Source organism: Mytilus edulis, chromosome 9 (assembly GCF_963676685.1).
Source record: "Mytilus edulis chromosome 9, xbMytEdul2.2, whole genome shotgun sequence".
NCBI lineage: Eukaryota > Metazoa > Mollusca > Bivalvia > Mytilida > Mytilidae > Mytilus > Mytilus edulis.
In genome coordinates this window covers 71,524,546-71,543,351 of record NC_092352.1, presented here as the reverse complement: position 1 = coordinate 71,543,351, position 18,806 = coordinate 71,524,546, and the positions used below count along the sequence as shown (strand labels likewise).

Below are 18,806 nucleotides of genomic sequence, written 5' to 3'. Positions count from 1 at the left end.
TTACAACTGAGTGTTATAGTTGATATTGCTGTGTGCACTTGTTTGTGTATTCCACATTGGATAGAGGTAATGGGGAGAGGGAGAACTCACGAAACATGTTTAACCCAGCCGTAAATATGCCCCTGTTCCAAGTCAGGACCATCTAGCCTTTCAGTTAGTCTTGTGTGTCATTATTATTTTTTTTAATTCTAGTTAATTTGTAATCATATGTTTCTGATTTTAGTATGATACACATTTTGCTGGTAAATAAGTATATATCTTTGTTAAAAAGCCAACTGAGCCCCGCTTTTGTCTGCTCTTTGAACGGTTTGTTTTCTATGACAAATTATCAGTTTCAATTCTCAATTTTATTAAGAATGTTCGTTTGACTCAAAACAATTTAGAGAATGCCAGTTATATATTAAGATATAAAAGACATATGCCAGTATGTTGATGTGATATTTATATTATATACACGTGATCACATCTGAACGTCTCTACTACTGATCCTGCTGGCAAAGATTCATAAAATGTTGGGTTTTTTTTGGGGTCTCGTTTACCCACATGATCAGTTGGCTTTGGAAGGGACAAAGGGAATTTGTTATTTTTGATGGAAGCATTGAGACATGAGTGAAATTGTGTTTTTTGCACAAAATGATTGTCTAAAGTACAAAATCAAGGAGCTAAACATTATTATATATGTATCTATACCACGGAAAGATTGATGTTAGGGAAGACATACGTCAGCATCTCGAATTATCCTAAATTCCAATGTTAGAATCGTATACCAGTAAAACCTAATTAAGCTTTGACCTCATTTATGTTAAGTAATATAACTTACTCATCCAGTAATATTAACAAAACATCAATAAAAATGCAGCAGTGCGACTGACAGATATTTAGTAATTGCTTTGTACCTGTTCATCTGTAACCTAAATTGTACAATCATTCGACACACATCGAAACAGTTTCCGTTAGTATCACTCAAGTGTAAAGAAGTAACTTAGGCGATTCCTATCACAGAAAGTATGTGTTTAAAACTTCTCGGTATTTAATATTAACCAGCAGTGCCGTTCTTTTAAGCTGTAAATCAGCAGCTGAAATTATATTTGACATAAAATATATATGACAATGTTTATCAATTTATAGAAGAGGGACGAAAGATACCAGACTGTCACAGTCAAACTCATAGATTGAAAATAAACTGGCAACGCCATGGCTAAAAATATAAAGACAAACAGGCCGTTATAGTGTGTAATCATTGTTGCTGTTAGTCAATAAGGCTAACAATATTACAAATCCAACTGCAACATAAACATAAAACAAGATAAATACATGTACATATAAAAAAAAAAAAGAAGATGAAATATAATTTCCAATGAGACAACTCTCCATCAGAGACCAAATTACATAGGAGATACAACTCAAGGTATCTTTTTACCTACAACAATGTGCAAAACTCATAATTCATATTCAGCTGTTAAAGTAATAGTACAGAAAACAAAACATAGAAACTTAAGACTTAGCAACATAATCCCCCCAAATACTGGGGTAATCTTATGTGCTCCGGAAAGGGTGAACAGATCCTGCACTACATGTAGCATTCGTCGTGTTGCTTATGTCATTACAAATTCAGTAAAAAGTATAATTCGATAGGTCACAATCGTGAAAAGGGAAGGGTTGCTGTTGTTACGCCTTAAGGAACATTCCAATATCATCTGTGAAACGGTTATTCCATAACGGCCAACCAACTCATGATGGCGTCTTTAAAATTAACGAAGGGATGATTTCAACTTCACTATTTGGAACTTAAACAGCTTCCTTGTGAGCAGCAATCCTCTATCAAGGAAAACATGGTAGGAAATACAGGCACGAGAATATGATTGGGAGATATATACGCCGGATGCAGACGTATAGATGATTCGTTTGAATAAGAAACAAAATGTGATCTAAACACCCCCTCCCCCTATCCCAGAATAAAAGCAAAAACAATTGTCAACGTTGATATTTCATGTTTTGTCAGACAGTTTTTTCCTTCCAAACTTTTGATGTAAACTATTTAAAAATACAAACAAACTGCAGATTATGTAGAGATCTAACATCTTTTTTTAGCTGTTTTACTTTTTCAAATTAACACATAGGAGAGAACGATCATACCCGTACAGTTTATAAGTCGTACCACGAAATGAAGGCCTATTGACTGACCGAAAATATGATCGAAGTAAGTCATGTTTATTTTTCACCTAGAAAAGAAAAAAGGTCACGATATTCTGTGATCAAAATATTACCCCGACATTACAATGTCTGTCTTTCTCTAGAATGTCCCTTTTTACAGTGCGGTATTAATCAATACATATAGCAAAATAGAAAAATATCTATTCAACATTTTCGTGGGAAAGAAGTCATGGGTAAAAGGTCCTTAACCCCAAACAAATATTAAATACTAGAATGTCCCGGTTTTCCCCTTTTCATGTATGATTTACGTACTAAACAGAAACAATGATTGGTTCTATAGAGTTACAATTTATGACAAAAATAAGCAAAGACCCATCGAAACAACATCTGATAAACAAATTTAATAATACTTTTAGATATTTGGATGATATTTTGGCTCTCAATAATGACGACTTCAGTATGTATATTAATGAAATTTATCCTGTTGAACTTACTTTAAATAAAGTCAATACTAACAATTACCACTGCCCTTTTCTCGATCTTGATATCTATATCACTAATGGAAAGCTGAATACTAAAATTTATCATAAAAGGGATTATTTTTCATTTCCTATCGTTAATTATCCGTTTTTAGATGGTGACGTTCCCTTGTCACCATCTTACGGTGTTAATATATCCCAACTTGTACGATTCGCTCGTGTATGTAACAATGTTTTAGATTTTAACGAGAGAAATTTATGTATTACTGAAAAATTATTACACCAGAGTTTTCGATATCACAAACTAGTCAAAACATTTACTAAATTTTATCATCGGTATAAAGACATCATTCGTAAATATAGCTCAACATGCAGACTTCTAATACGTTCAGGTATTTCACATCCAATTTTTTATGGAAATATTCTTTATAAAGCACAAAGGTGTCAGTATTCACCTCAGAAACTTACAAAACCTTTGAATAGACTTATTAAGAAGGGATATAATTACGATACTGTTGTCAAGTCATTAAAGATTGTATATTTTGGCGTTAATATTGAGTCATTGATAAGGTCTTTGCATCGGAACTAAACACATTTATTCTAAAAACAGTTGTTGGCATGACACGGGTTATGTTCTTCTCATATATGTTATGATGGTATGATACTAAACCTCTAACGGGAAGGATTGTGCCTGATGTTCATATGATGAAATCATAATCTTTCAGTCAGTTTAATTGAAGTCTGGAGCTGGCATGTCAGTTAACTGCTAGTAGTCTGTTGTTATTTATGTATTATTGTCATTTTGTTTATTTTCTTTAGTTACATCTTCTGACATCAGACTCGGACTTCTCTTGAACTGAATTTTAATGTGCGTATTGTTATGCGTTTACTTTTCTACATTGGTTAGAGGTATAGGGGGAGGGTTGAGATCTCACAAACATGTTTAACCCCGCCGCATTTTTGCGCCTGTCCCAAGTCAGGAGCCTCTGGCCTTTGTTAGTCTTGTATTATTTTAATTTTAGTTTCTTGTGTACCATTTGGAAATTAGTATGGCGTTCATTATCACTGGACTAGTATATATTTGTTTAGGGGCCAGCTGAAGGACGCCTCCGGGTGCGGGAATTTCTCGCTACATCATTGAAGACGTGTTGGTGACCCTCTGCTGTTGTTTTTTATTTGGTCGGGTTGTTGTCTCTTTGACACATTCCCCATTTTCATTCTCAATTTTAGTTGCCATCTTCTGGCTTTAGAGTGAATTGTCGTTTGTACCCACGCATCCATGTATTACTTTCTAATATCATATTAATGATCAACACGTTTGGATATTAAGATTTAAACGGTTAAAAGAGGGGGGATATTATAACTACAACAAGATACAGTAAGATTATTAAGAAGGCATGTTTCTTCTTTTCAATTTGAATACTTCTTGGATGGCAGAATTATTTAGTTATAAAAACAATGCAGCTATGTGTAATGTGTTCATATATATTAACGTAGGATAATGGTGATAAAATTAACAGATAAAAATATTGCTGTTACTAGTTATTTAATATTTACTGAATATCAAGTTTGTCATTTAGTCCAAAAAAAATGACGAACATTCATACCTGTAAAACACACTTTTTAGTACTGTCTCCAAATGGTTTGAATTAATGACACGACTAATTAAAGTGAAATACAAATTGCAAACTTATTTTAGCAAACACCGATATATCTTTGGTATTTAAGAATAATTCAAAAAGATGTACCAACTATAAGAAATTGACAAAAATGTAGAGAAACGAAAAAAACATAGTATGTATTCAAATTCAATTGTCAGACAAATGGTACTGGGGAATTATATTAGATGTTTGATCAATACTTCTATTCTCTCGAGCTTTCAAAGTACTACGTGGTAAGAGGTTACAAATTAAGACGTGAAGAACCCTGCACCTACTTGAAGTATAGACTTGTTGATCTCCGCTATGATAATATCACTTCGAAACAGCAAATTACTGTATTATTAATAAGCAAGACAAACAAAGTACTTGACTGACTTACATAATTAGAGCTAATGAAAGAATATAAATAGTTTGAACAACAAGGATTCAGTCAATATACAATACACAACATAAACTAAAACAACTTAATGATGTTCCAAATGTTGATTCACGGATTCGCATTGTTTTGGTTGACATCAGTGACCACGTTAAATACTGACAGTAATGTAGAGGTTCGTTTACTCGATAATCAAAACGCTCCATTAACGGCTATATTCGACATGTCAAAAGCAAACGATCGTTTAAAGCAGTTTGTAAGTGATGCTATTGAAACGAAAATGACAGATATAGAAAACAAAATAAAGCAGCAAACTGAAAATATTGAACGAATCTTGACTTTCCATTTTCCCGAGTACTTACATGGAATAGCTGATAAGATGAATAAAGAAAACGGTAAGAAATAACATTTATTGTAATGTTCATAGTCTTTGTATTATATTGTTAAATGGATAAAGGCAACAGTAGTATACCGCTGTTCAAAACTCATAAATCTATGGACAAAAAACAAAATCGGGGTAACAAACTAAAACTGAGGGAAACGCATTAAATATTAGAGGGGAACAACGACACAACATTAAAATGTAACATGCAATGTCATTTGATTAATGAGTTTGAATATTTCATCTGGTATCTTCAATCATTTTGTCAGTTTTTTACCTCAGGAATAGATTACCTTAGCTTTATTTGGCAAAACTTTTGGGAATGTTTGGTCCTCAAAGGTCTATAACTTCGTACATTATTTGGTCTTTCCAACTTTTTTTTTCTTCTGGCATCACGGATTTGGTTTTGAAGACGAAACGAGCGTCTAGCGTAAATATAAAATTTCAATCTTGTGAGTTTATTTTATCGACTTTTGATATTTAAATTCACCGAAACATGCTTTCAACATTCCAATTCCCGAGGCACGAATTATAATTGTATGAATAAAAGAATATAAATAACATCAATGAGACAGCAATCGACCGATAAAAACAAACCAAAGAATATGCATTTGAATTTAGAAAAGATATCATGATGAAATCTTACAGCTATGTAAAAATAAGAAGATTTGTAAACATTTTCAATGTGACAATTATCAAACAGAAAACAAACGGGCATGTTTGCAATTATGTGTAGTCGTCCGGACTTCAACAATGAACGAGACACAAACTGTAAAGCAAGCTTTGAAAGACTCCGAAATGGCAATTGAAACACCGTTCAAATCAGAAAAAAGTAAACAACCTTAGTTTTGTGAAGTGTAATAAAAAACAAATAGGATATAAAATAACTAAAAAAGGCGAAAAAAAAAATTTGAATAAGCTGATTGGATGTCAATTTTTTTGAAAATAAAAAATTCAAATGCACTTTATTCGAAACTATTGGGACAATTACTGGCAGCTAACATGTTAAGATCGATAGGCTATGGGATTGGTTTCGACAAACCAACGACCATACAAACTACTTTTGACCTATTATTGGATTATTCAATGTCAAATATGGTGGGGTCAAAAAGTTAAAATGTATTGTCATTTGATATTCATATTCCATGAACATGGACAAGTTTCATTGTATATACACTTGATTGAATGTCCGTAGAATATAAGAAATTTAGATTTGTTTATAAAAATATTAAAAGTAGATTCTTGAATATTGAAAAACATTTGTTTACTATTAGTTCTATTTATTATTATAGAAATATAAAAATTAGACACTTTCATTTCAATTCATATTAGTTATTTCTGGAACTGTTTTTTCTTGTTACAAAATGATTCACTAAAGTACGCAATCAAGGCTCTAAACGTAATTATGTTGTAATATACATATCACGGAAAGACAGATGTTTGCCAAGAAGAACGTCAGCATTTCTAATTATCCAAGGTTATAACCAAATGTATTCACACATTATTAAGTTTCATCGTCTTTATTGTCATGTAATGTATGTTGTCCCTCTCGTGAATGTTAACAATGTCAAGTCGAAATGCTGCGGTACGATTTCAGTGTACAGCTACACAAATAAACGACTTATTGTAACAAATCTTACATTTATAACTTAAATTACAAAATTCGAAAAAGTATTTTCATTCATTTTAAGAAGTGTTAATCTTGATGCCCTTTGACTATGATTTGATACATTTGCAAATTAGAGCAATGAGTTTTTGCTTGGATGTGATAGCACAATAACTCATTAGTGACTATACCAGCCTGAGTGTTCATTTGAACAGAGTTTTGATTCTCCTTAAATGATTATATCACTTTAAAGTATCCACACAATAAAGCGTAAGATAAATTTACTTATAATTAAAGAAAAATAGAATCTCTCGAAATGTACATTCTACTTTGACCAATAAGCCTCTAGTATGCAGTTAACAAGACAAACAAAATACTTGACATGTTTACTAAAGACAAAATAATAGAACAAATTCAAATATTAAGTGAAGAATTATTTTCAGGCTTAAAAAGATTCCACCGCGTATTTATTGGGATACTGTCGTGCATATGCCATATTTTATAGAGTAAACTACATATCTGTCATATCTTTATGATCTACAAACACACTTGAACTATACACGTTCTACCTTGCATTATATTTGCTATGCAAATTACTCTGAATATGTCATTTTTTTTTTTAACTTAACGTTTTAAAATCATTCGCTGATATTTTGTTATATTTAAATGAGGCGATATAGAACTGCACATATTTCAGAATGATTTACGTGTTTGCTCCCTATAAAGGTTTCAACAACCATTAATGTACCAAAATAAGAAGAACCAGGCATCCGAAAACGATCTGCACCCTCTATATAGTAAACAAAACAAACTGTTTGATGAAAAAATCAGGACCGTTCTGAAGTTTATTACAACAGTTTGATTTTGAACATCGTCATCTTAAAGTTGTGTCTTTTGGACGTTTATCTAAAAAAATCTTTTGTGTATTTTGACTATGAAGAGATAAAAAAAAGTTGCATTTCCAACTTCTTCTCATTGGTGCGTGTGCATTCTATTCACAACAAAGCATCATCGATAGTCAATAGTATGAAGCGAAATCTGCTTACCTTTTCGGAGCAAATGAATACATCCCCCAGTATTTGGTGGGGCTCGTGTTAATCAGTTGTTATTTTTCTGTTATGTGATGTGTACTTTTGTTTGTCTGTTGGTATTTTTTTTTTTTTTATCCATAACAATGTCAGTTCAATTTCGACTTATGAGTTTGAATGTCTCTTAGGGAGCTACCATTTGGTTTTTATTTTTAGGTGGGGGGGGGGGGGGGGGGGGGCTAGGAGGGAAAATTTTGTCCTGCATTTTTTTAGCTGTAATCTCTGTCCTGCCTTTTTATTTTTCACTCTGTTCGGTCCTGCCTTTGTTTTTTTTTAGTTTATCCTGACTTTTTTTACCTAAATTGTCGCCCTGACTTCTTTTTTTTGCAAGTGTCTCATTCTGCCTTTTTTTTTACTCAACACTCCTGTTCTGCCTATTTTTTTTAAATTTCATTCTAGCCCCCCCCCCCCCCCCCCCCCCCCCCCTAAAAATTAAATGGTAGCTCCCTAAACACAACTTGGGTACTTTTATTCACTGCAAACGACTGTAAACCATTATAACGAGATAAGCAGTAAGGCTATGGCACCATGTTTATATTTTGATTTTCTTTTGATAGAAACAGGTATTGGGCTTCGACCAAGAGACTGCGGAGAAATAAATCTAAAAAAAGGAAATGGGATTTACACCATTTTTCCGAATTCATCCAATAGCAGTAGTTATACTGTCTTTTGTGATTTTGAAACGGACAGTGGAAATTGGACGGTAATTTTTTTATCATCAGTCTAATTTATATTCGTATATTTTGATACTAAATTATGTGTAGCTATGGTCTATACATTTTAAGTTGTACAAGTACAGTAATATTTATACAGTCATTGATGGGATTAACAATTCTATACATTCTGTCTATATGGTAGCTCGATAATGGCCAGACATATTAATACGATACATTCTGTCCGATTAAAAAGCCCAGCTCAAATAACTCGTGTTCACGGTTTAATTATGTAAAAAAAAAAATAGGACTACAAACTTCGTTTAACGTTAGGCAAAGGCTATCTTGGGTAAAATGTTTGGGTTTTTTTTATTTTCTTTACTTGCTGGGTCGTGACTGTGCTGTTTGACTGCTAGTTGCCGAAGGTATCGTTAGCATTTAAGTCAGAGCTTTATCAGAACATGGTAATTCAATACATAAAACTGCAAAATTTTACCGTTGATGAGTTTAAACATTTCAAAGAAACGTATGCACTTCAGACAAATAAAACTTATGTTGATGTTTAACTTATAATTATATTCTATTTACATGTACGTCCTTTTTTTTTTTGGATAATGTTAAATACTACATAATTTTTATTTGACTTTTTAAAATTTAGTTCTGAGCGTCAATGATGAAGATATATTTTTAAAAGCGCCCCAGACAGACAAAACAACTGAAGAAAAAGTTAAAAAGAAATTAGCAATTTTCATAAATGAGTATCTTCCTTACTGATATTTGTTTCCTGAATAAATAATAATTTTCAAAAGTGTATGAAATTGATATAGAATTTTATAGTTTATATTTGTCAGGTATTTCAAAGAAGAATAAACGGAACAACAGACTTTTTCAGAGGATGGGAAGAATATGAAAATGGATTCGGAAATTTGGAGGCGGAATTTTGGCTTGGTAAATTTATATAAATAATATTAGTTTAAGGGAAAAAATTACAAATACCAATGTGTTTGCCTGACTGATTTATTAATTGATTGATTTATTTATTTATTGACTAATTATTTAACGTTTATTTCGTCCCTTAGCTGAAGGAAGCCGTAGTACCCGGAGAGAACCATCATTATACGGTACAAAAGGACTGACAGTCAATTAAGATTGATTCGAACACACCTGTCACGTGTGGGTTTAAACGCACATTCTCAAACACCACTCGACTACCAGACCATAAGTTAATACAGTTTAGTTATAGACTAACCACACGAACAACATATGTGAAGATAGTCTGACTTTTTGCTGGTAAAAATACAGAGAGTTTAAACCAGTATATAGACGTATGTAAGACCGTTTATTCTACATTTACCTAATACTGAATTCTGATTTCTGTATCGTTGGATTGCTGTCAATTTATCAATACTTACTTCCCAGCCCTTATTTTGATCTTTATAAACGGTTTTTGATAATTTGACAAGAAAACACAAGGGTAATAGTTTCGCTGAACTGTGATGGCATTGCAAATAGATATAGGAAGATGTGGTGTGAGTGCCAATGAGACAACTCTCCATCCAAATAACAATTTTAAAAAAAAGTTAACCATTATAGGTCAATGTACGGTCTTCAACACGGAGCCTTGGCTCACACCGAACAAAAGCTATAAAGGGCCCCAAAATTATTAGTGTAAAACCATTCAAACGGGAAAACCAACGGTCTAATCTATATCAACTAGCGGCTCTAAAGAGCCTGTGTCGCTCACCTTGGTCTATGTGAATATTAAACAATGGACACAGATGGATTCATGACAAAATTGTGTTTTGGTGATGGTGATGTGTTTGTAGATCTTACTTTACTAAACATTCTTGCTGCTTACAATTATCTCTATTTATAACAGTACTTTCTGTGGAAAATGTTATTGAAAATCTTAAAATTTTAAGAAAATTGTTAAAAATTGACTATGAAGGGCAATAACTCCTTAGGGGGTCAATTGACTATTTTGGTCATACTGACTTATTTTTAGTTCTTACTTTGCTGTACATTATTGCTGTTTACAGTTTATCTCTATCTATAATAATATTCAAGATAATAACAAAAAACAGCAAAATTACCAATTCAGGGGCAGCAATCTAACAACCGATTATCCGATTCATCTGAAAATTCCAGGGCAGATAGATCGTGACCTAATCAACAATTTTACTTCCTGTCAGATTTGCTCTAAATGCTTTGGTTTTTGAGTTATAAGCCAAAAACTGCATTTTACCCCCATGTTCTATTTTTAGCCATGGCGGCCATCTTGGTTTGTTGGCCGAGTTACCGGACACATTTTTTTAACTAGATACCCAAATGATAATTATGGTCAAGTTTGGTTAAATTTGGCCCAGTAGTTTCAGAGATTTTTCTAAAAGATTACTAAGATTTACGAAAAATGGTTAAAAATTGACTATAAAGGGCAATAACTCCTAGAGTGGTCAACTGAACATTTTGGTCATGTTGACTTATGTGTAGATCTTACTTTGCTGAACATTATTGCTGTTACAGTTTATCTCTATCTATAATAATATTCAAGATAATAACCAAAAACAGCAAAATTTCCTTAAAATTACCATTTCAGGGGCAGCAACCCAACAACGGAATGTCCGATTCATCTGAATATTTCAGGGCAGATAAATCTTCACCTGATGAACAATTTTACCCCCATGTCAGATTTGCTCTAAATGCTTTGGTTTTTGAGTTATAAGCCAAAAACTGCATTTTACCCCTATGTTCTATTTTTAGCCATGGCGGCCAACTTGGTTGGTTGGGCGGGTCACTGGACACATTTTTTAAACTAGATACCCCAATGATAATTATGGCCAAGTTTGGTTAAATTTGGCCCAGTAGTTTCAGAGGAGAAGATTTTTCTAAAAGATTACTAAGATTTACGAAAAATGGTTAAAAATTGACTATAAGGGGCAATAACTCCTAAAGTGGTCAACTGACCATTTTGGTCATGTTGACTTATTTGTAGATCTTACTTTGCTGAACATTATTGCTGTTTACAGTTTATCTCTATCTATAATAATATTCAAGATAATAACCAAAAACAGCAAAATTTCCTTAAAATTACCATTTCAGGGGCAGCAACCCAACAAGGAAATGTCCTATTCATCTGAAAATTACAGGGCAGATAGATCTTGACCTGATGAACAATAATATCCCTGTCAGATTTGCTCTAAATGCTTTGGTTTTTGAGTTATAAGCCAAAAACTGCATTTTACCCCTATGTTCTATTTTTAGCCATGGCGGTCATCTTGGTTGGTTGGGCGGGTAACCGGACACATTTGTTAAACTAGATACCCCAATGATGATTGTGGCCAAGTTTGGTTAAATTTGGCCCAGTAGTTTCAGAGGAGAAGATTTTTGTAAAAGTTAACGCAGGACGACGACGACGGACGACGACGGACGACGACGGACGCCGGACGCCAAGTGATGAGAAAAGCTCACCTGGCCGAAACTAAAAAACGAGAAACGAGAAACACGTATAAATTACATAAACAAACGACAACTACTGTAAATCAAATTCCTGACTTAGGACAGGTGCAAACATTTGCAGCGGGATTAAACGTTTTAATGGATCCAAACCTTCTCCCTTTTTCTGAAACAATAGCATAACATCACAACATAGAAAAACACACGATAAAAGATCAATTGGCAGGCCTAACTCAATCAATGAACTGTGATGGCATTGCAAAGTTTTAATGTTGACCACCAAAAGCTTAGTCACAGTTTAAATTCAATATGGAAGAAAGTGAAAATATTTTTCATATCATGCTTCTTGTTATTAAAAAGGTTTCTGTCCAAGTTACGTTATAATTCATAGAGGATGGAAAAAGATATTATTGGTATCTAACAACTTAACCTTGCACTGTATGCGAATGGTTAAGTATCAAACTGACAATAAGCGCTATTCTTTAAAACAATCTGAAAAAAGCAAATATTATAGTTATCAAAGGTACAGGATTATAATATTATCCTCGTTACTCTAATTTGATAACTATTAAGCTTCTTTACAGGTATAGGAAGATGTGGTATGATTGCCAATAAGACAACTCTCCATCCAAGTAACAATGTATAAACGTAAACCATTCTAGGACTTTACATGTATGGAAAAATTCCTTGAAGATTAGCTATAAAAATAGACAAGGTTAATAATGAAAAAATAAATTTCAAAACCCAATTGTTGCAAAGCCGAAAACATAACATTTGCAAAGCCGAAAACATAACATTTGCAAAGCCGAAAACATAACATTTGCAAAGTCGAAAACATAACATTTGCAAAGCCGAAAACATAACATTTGCAAAGCCGAAAACATAACAGTCATGTCTTGACTTCGTGACTTTCGTCTCAGAAGAGACGAAATAATCACATAAAAAATTTTAATATCATTTTCAGGTAATAAGAAAATTAACGAATTAATGTTCAACGGACTATATGAACTAAGGGTAGATCTTACAGATTTTGAAGGAAACAGTGGATATGCTAAATATTCAAAATTCTCTGTCGGTAATGCCTCTACCCAATATAAACTTGAAGTTGGTGGATATGAGGGGAATCTCGGTGAGTAAACGTTGAAGTCATTCTGTGATATATGTGCATATCTACTATTTTGTGGTTATTGAAAAAAAATAATAAAAAACATAGTACTCTGGTTTAACATCCAATCTATAGACTAAATCCAGGATAGTCCATGAATCTAGAAAAATGATTTAAAAACTTTAACTGAATACTGTATGTAATATTAGTTGGAAGAAAAACTAAGTCCATCTATAAGTAAAATACGGAAAAACAAGAACAAAACTTTAAAAATATTTCCTTTTAGATGTTAGAAACAAGAAAAGAATTACTACCAAGGACATGAAAAACGATCGATTTCCATGATATAGTATTTAATAAATTCAGAGTAGGCTTTTACCTTAAAAGTTATTAAAGTAGTGGTATGATTTTTTGCATCCCCCCTCAAAATAAAGTAATAAAATAATAAAAGTATTGTGTAATGAAATTATTAAATATGTATTCTCACTCTTTTGCACAGGTGAAGGTTTGCAGTATAATAATGGGAAAAGTTTTAGTACAAAGGACAGGGATAACGATCGATATTCGAAAGTTAACTGTGCAAATGATAGAAATGGAGCTTGGTGGTATATGAAATGTACCAATATCAATCTTAACGGACGTTATCTCCAAGGTGGGATGATTGACAATAAGGGTATTACTTGGTACAACTGGAAGGATTCATACTATTCAATGAAATCATCTGTAATGATGTTTAGAAAAGTGTATCCACCAGGATAAAGATTTAAATGTTATATTTCGATAATTTTTGTATTTTAAATCTTTGATAATTTTCATTATATTCGTTTATTTCATACATATGCCTAGTTCAATATAGTTTTGTTTATATAAACAGCAGTGTGAGTTGTTTTGATTTGCTTTTTTGCTTTTATATGCATACAATATTTTACACTGGTCTGTAGGTAAACAATAAAAAATTAATCTTGAACGTATTTTTTTTTCAAATATCAATGCATTTAAAGTAATCTCCATAAGACATTCATATATGAATTGATCACGATAAATGAAATGTTACTACACTAACTGTATAAACATTTGGAAATGTCACTAAATTGGAAATGCATTTGAACTCGTACCTACCAATAAGTTTATATAGTTGGCTTTTTGTGATTTTTTAACTTTCATTAAGAAATAGATGTTCACTTTTTTTTTTAAATACCTTTCTAAAAAAATCACTTTCTTAGTGAAATTGTTTTCGATTGTTTTGAATAACAGTATTTTACTGTCTTGGTCAATAGATTTTTCTAGATAGTAGTTTTTTTTTCATAATTTTCAACAGAAGAAACAAATGCCTAAAATTCAAAGTAAGTAATAAACAAGTAAAATTAGTTGGTTTATTTTTGGGCAGTCACTAGAACTATGGGCAGGAGGCATTACAGTTAATTTTGAACCGAAAATTTTTTATGTTTATGTCGACTGTATGTATATATAGTTACGGCATGTTTCTGTATCATTTTATTTGTTTTTACATATATATGTATATGCCACTAGTCCATTATTGGGCTTATTTTGTGCTAAATAAAATTGTTCGCTTTTTTCGACTACATGTAGTCACTGACTGTTTTTGTGTGAAGAGCAATACTTCGAGTGCACTACCTGATAAAACAGATTACCTAAATTTTTAGCAGAACATGTCTTTGTCCCATGTTTATGTTGGATTTGTTGGCTGTGTTTATCCCCGTAATATAGTGTTTGGATAAGTGGTATACCTTTCGGATTTTTTAACCACGCGCCAACGGATTGGGGTTGACTTATTTATCTCTGTGCGTTCGTGCACCAATCAATCCGGAATAAATTTTGGTTTCACTTTCCTGCAGTAACTACAAATCAAAACTTCACGTTTTTCTATTCTGTAATATTTTAATTTTCCCTTTTACATTTCTATGCACTCCAATGGGGACTGGGGAATAGAGATATAGATATAAGAAGATGTGGTATGAGTGCCAATGAAAAAACTCTCCACCCAAGTCACAATTTGTAAAAGTACACCATTATAGGTCAAAGTACGGCCTTCAACAAGGAGCCTTGGCTCAAACCGACCAGCAAGCTATAAAGGGCCAAAAAAATGACTAGACTAAGTGTAAAACCATTCAATCAGGAAAACCAACTGTCTTACCTATATAGAAAGCGAGAAACGAGAAACACTTATGCACCACATCAACAAACGACAACCACTGAACATCACGTTCCAGACTTAGGACAGGTGCAAACATATGCAGGGGGTTTGAATGTTTTTTCTGGCGCCAACCTTCACACTAACCTGAAACAGTGGTGTAACAATACGACATAAAAGGACACACTATAAAACATTATTTGAAAAAAGGCTCAACTCATCAAAGTATGAATACTAACAAATTTTAGACAAAAGTTATGGTCACTTTGGTCTTCTTTCGACCGGCAGCAATAACAAAACTTGCCAAAGTGGGGCGTCCCTTTGTCTGTGCGAAATGTACGAGTACGGAACCACTTCCAGTCAGATTGGTGACATTAAATCCTTTGCTTCGTGAATATAGAGAGCGAAGCTCTATGCACGTCAAAAACCCATTTAACAAGTCTTTGAGGCATCCGTAAGTAGCCTGTTGCAGAGCAAACTTTCTGGTTCTATTCAATAAACCCTCATTTTCCAGTGGCAATCCAAATTTCCCAATCTTCATTCAGTAAGACCTCTATTACAACACCTACCTATTCTATTTATTGTTAATTTGTTTTCGTCTTGAACATGCATGAAATGTTTGCCACTGGAGGTTAAGCAACCAACAATTAGTCATGAATATATTTCTATGATTCTACTTCTGATACAACCAGATTGGTCAGTAATTTAATTTTAACTTTTTCGGTTAGTTTTCAAGCACTGTTTAATTGCACGGATAATTGTTAGTGGTTTTACGGGTCATATATAAGCTAGATACATGTGTATTATTTATCGATGCTTACATTTACGGAGTGCCACGAGTTCTGCTTGTTAAAATAAGGAGAAGTGGTATAATTGCCCATGAGACAACTACACCAATGACGTCAGTTTATATTTATGATACATGTATGTATAGAAGAACTTATCAAAGAATTCAAATATAGAAAAATATGCAACGCGTGACGAACAACACATTAATAAACGAATGCGCGTAGAATCAAATTTCATTTTGTGATGCCATACCATTTGATAATCTTTCAGTTCATTTAATGGGCTACATTTCTCTGTCGAAAACTCGTTTCTTTAAAATATCTTGAAAATATCTTTACATTTTTGTTATACATTTTTGACAACAACTATTTTTCATACCTTACTGCTATATATATAAGTAGAATTAATGAATAATAGTTCAAAGAACGTCTTATTTGCCTTATAATGGTGTTATCAAAAGGACTTTTATAATGGTGTTACTTAGAGGCCTTTTATAATGGTGTTATTTAAAGGCCTTTCCTAGATGCCTCATAATATCTTCTTTAGACTAAAAGGAACAGGTTGTATGATAGCAAATGAGATATATCTCCACCAGAGACAAATGCCTAAGATAAACCCAACTTTAGGTCATCGTACGGTCATCAACAATGAGCAAGATCTGTATCGAATAGCAGACCATCAAAGGTTCCAACATAACAAAATGTAAGATCATTCGAACAAGAAAACCAACGGGCTGATTTATGTACACAACATGACTTAACGAAATACCAATATGATATAGGTACAGCAACAAACGACAACTTCTGAATTTAAGGCTCCAGCAGACTTTGAACAGGCATATACAGAATAAGGCGGGGCTAATCATGTATCCAAGCTCCAAACCCTCTCATTATCAGGGATAGTGGTGTAAAAGCACATCATAAGAACAAACGGTATAAAAGGACTCGACTCATCAGATCGATATGTATAAAATAAAACTGACAAAAAGACTAGAGACACAAAGCACTGATCTGACAGTACGTTCAGTTGCTGAAAAAAATCATGTATCGAAATCAAAATATCAATTAAAACACATCTATTGGATTTAGTGTAAAGACGCATAAGCAGTCGTAGATACAAAAAAAAATAACAAAAGATGCATGATTCCAAAAATAGCTCATATCATGATCACGTGAGACACTATATATGTATTAGATAAAATACAAAGGTAACAAAGAAACAGGTCGGTAACAACCGTTGCCGGATAGTTTTCTGCACGAGTAGTCAGGTCAAGGTCCGAGGCGATAGCCAATACCTTGATTTGACTACAAGTGCAGAAAAACTATTCGGCTGGTTGTTACCGGCCTGTTTCTTTTGTTACTTTTGTTTTTTTATCTGACTTGTACAACGTTTCAAGAAAGTAATAATAAATTTTGCAAGACTAAACATTTGAGAAATTTAGATAGCCATAAAGCAGTAAATGTAAGTTATAGTATAAACACCTTTTTTTCATTTCCCTTCAATCGAGATTTGTTTTTCAAAAAAAAAAATCAGGAATCTAATGATTTGATAAAAAAGAACCGTTTCAAGTAAAAGATGAATGTTATACATTAAAACTTTTTAAAATGCAACTTCGTAAAAAAGTAGTGTATTAAAGAAATATGTTAGTGGTAAGTAGGATAACGTTTGATTTTTATGGATGAAACGGAAAGCGGGGAGGGGGAGGGGGGCTAATTCATTTTAAAAATAACAGGCTGTGATCTTTTTTTTATGAAAAAATGCAGGATGTGCCATTCCCTCCCTCCCCCCCCCCATACCCCCTTAAAAAAAATTGTAAAAATCGCGCGTTTGCTGCCAAATACATGAATTTAATATTCAGTGGTGGGGGGTCCCGGGGTTGGAACACCCCTTTTTTGCATGATCAATGCATTTAAATAGACATAAAGTTGCCCCCCCCCCCTTTCCCCCTGTTTTGTCCTGGATTTGGACCTGGATTCGCCACTGATATAAATTCGATAACAATATAAATGTATCAAAAGAATGAATTTCCTTCTTCATTAATGAATGAAATGTTTATGAAAAAATGGATTTCGTCTTAATATTATATTCAGGCATATACAATGTACTTTAATTTTTTTTTAAATTCATGCTCGTCTCTAGATCTGCAAGTGTTGATCGGTAGTAAACACGTATTACATTATGATCCAATCGCAGCTTACAGCCCAAAATTGATGACTAAGTTGAATGATTTTCTTCTAGATTTGCTGCTTATTTGGACGTGTATTACATGAACACGTTTTGTTTATAGGATCAATCATGCATTGGTGAGTTGATAGGGATTTTATCTTTTGAAAAGATTTGATTTTTATTTACTTATTTCCTGTCTTATTTTTATTGAAATATCCACGTCAGTATCATCATTTCTTTACTTTCAGCATTGTCCAAAATACATATCCATATATTGAAGAAAACATTTATTGACCGAACATTTTGCTTCATAATAGGGGGCGGTATGTTCTATTTTGAGAATATTAACTATTTACTTTTCAACGCCATCACCCAAATGTTTTTTGTTTAAATTAGCACTATTAACGGTATTCGGAAACTTAGGAATCATGCAAAACATTAATTTGTCATCTGCTTGACAATAATATTTTTTTTCTCATAAAATGTGGGATCAAAATATCTTTTTTAGGAGATAGCCATACCCCCCCCTCCCCCTTTTTTTTAAGTTAAATGTCTAATCCCTTAGTGTACTGATATGAATAGTATTTTACTGGAAATATTTGAAAAAAGATATTGATGCTAACGTAACATTTTGTTCAATAAAAAGACAGGAAATAATCGGTGAACCAAAAAGTTCAAATCTTATTGAAAGTTAAAGTGCCCATGAACTCATTGATCATGCACGAGTGATTCTATTCATAAA

The 18,806-nt window shown here is 32.9% G+C and overlaps 1 protein-coding gene across 2 annotated transcripts; it reads left to right on the top strand.

Annotated features, from left to right (window-relative positions):
• Positions 1 to 4,673: 4,673 nt before the first annotated feature.
• Positions 4,674 to 13,843, top strand: LOC139488940 (microfibril-associated glycoprotein 4-like). Of its 2 annotated transcripts, none has more exons than XM_071274925.1 (5): positions 4,674 to 5,065; positions 8,310 to 8,449; positions 9,251 to 9,347; positions 12,817 to 12,981; positions 13,457 to 13,843. In XM_071274925.1, the coding sequence occupies exons 1-5, from the start codon at positions 4,762 to 4,764 to the stop codon at positions 13,714 to 13,716; spliced, it is 966 nt and encodes a 321-aa protein (XP_071131026.1). In that variant the 5' UTR covers positions 4,674 to 4,761; the 3' UTR covers positions 13,717 to 13,843. The 2 variants fall into 2 exon arrangements, with proteins under 2 accessions (XP_071131026.1, XP_071131025.1); XM_071274924.1 differs by having other exon boundaries at positions 4,683 to 5,065; positions 8,304 to 8,449.
• Positions 13,844 to 18,806: the final 4,963 nt, after the last annotated feature.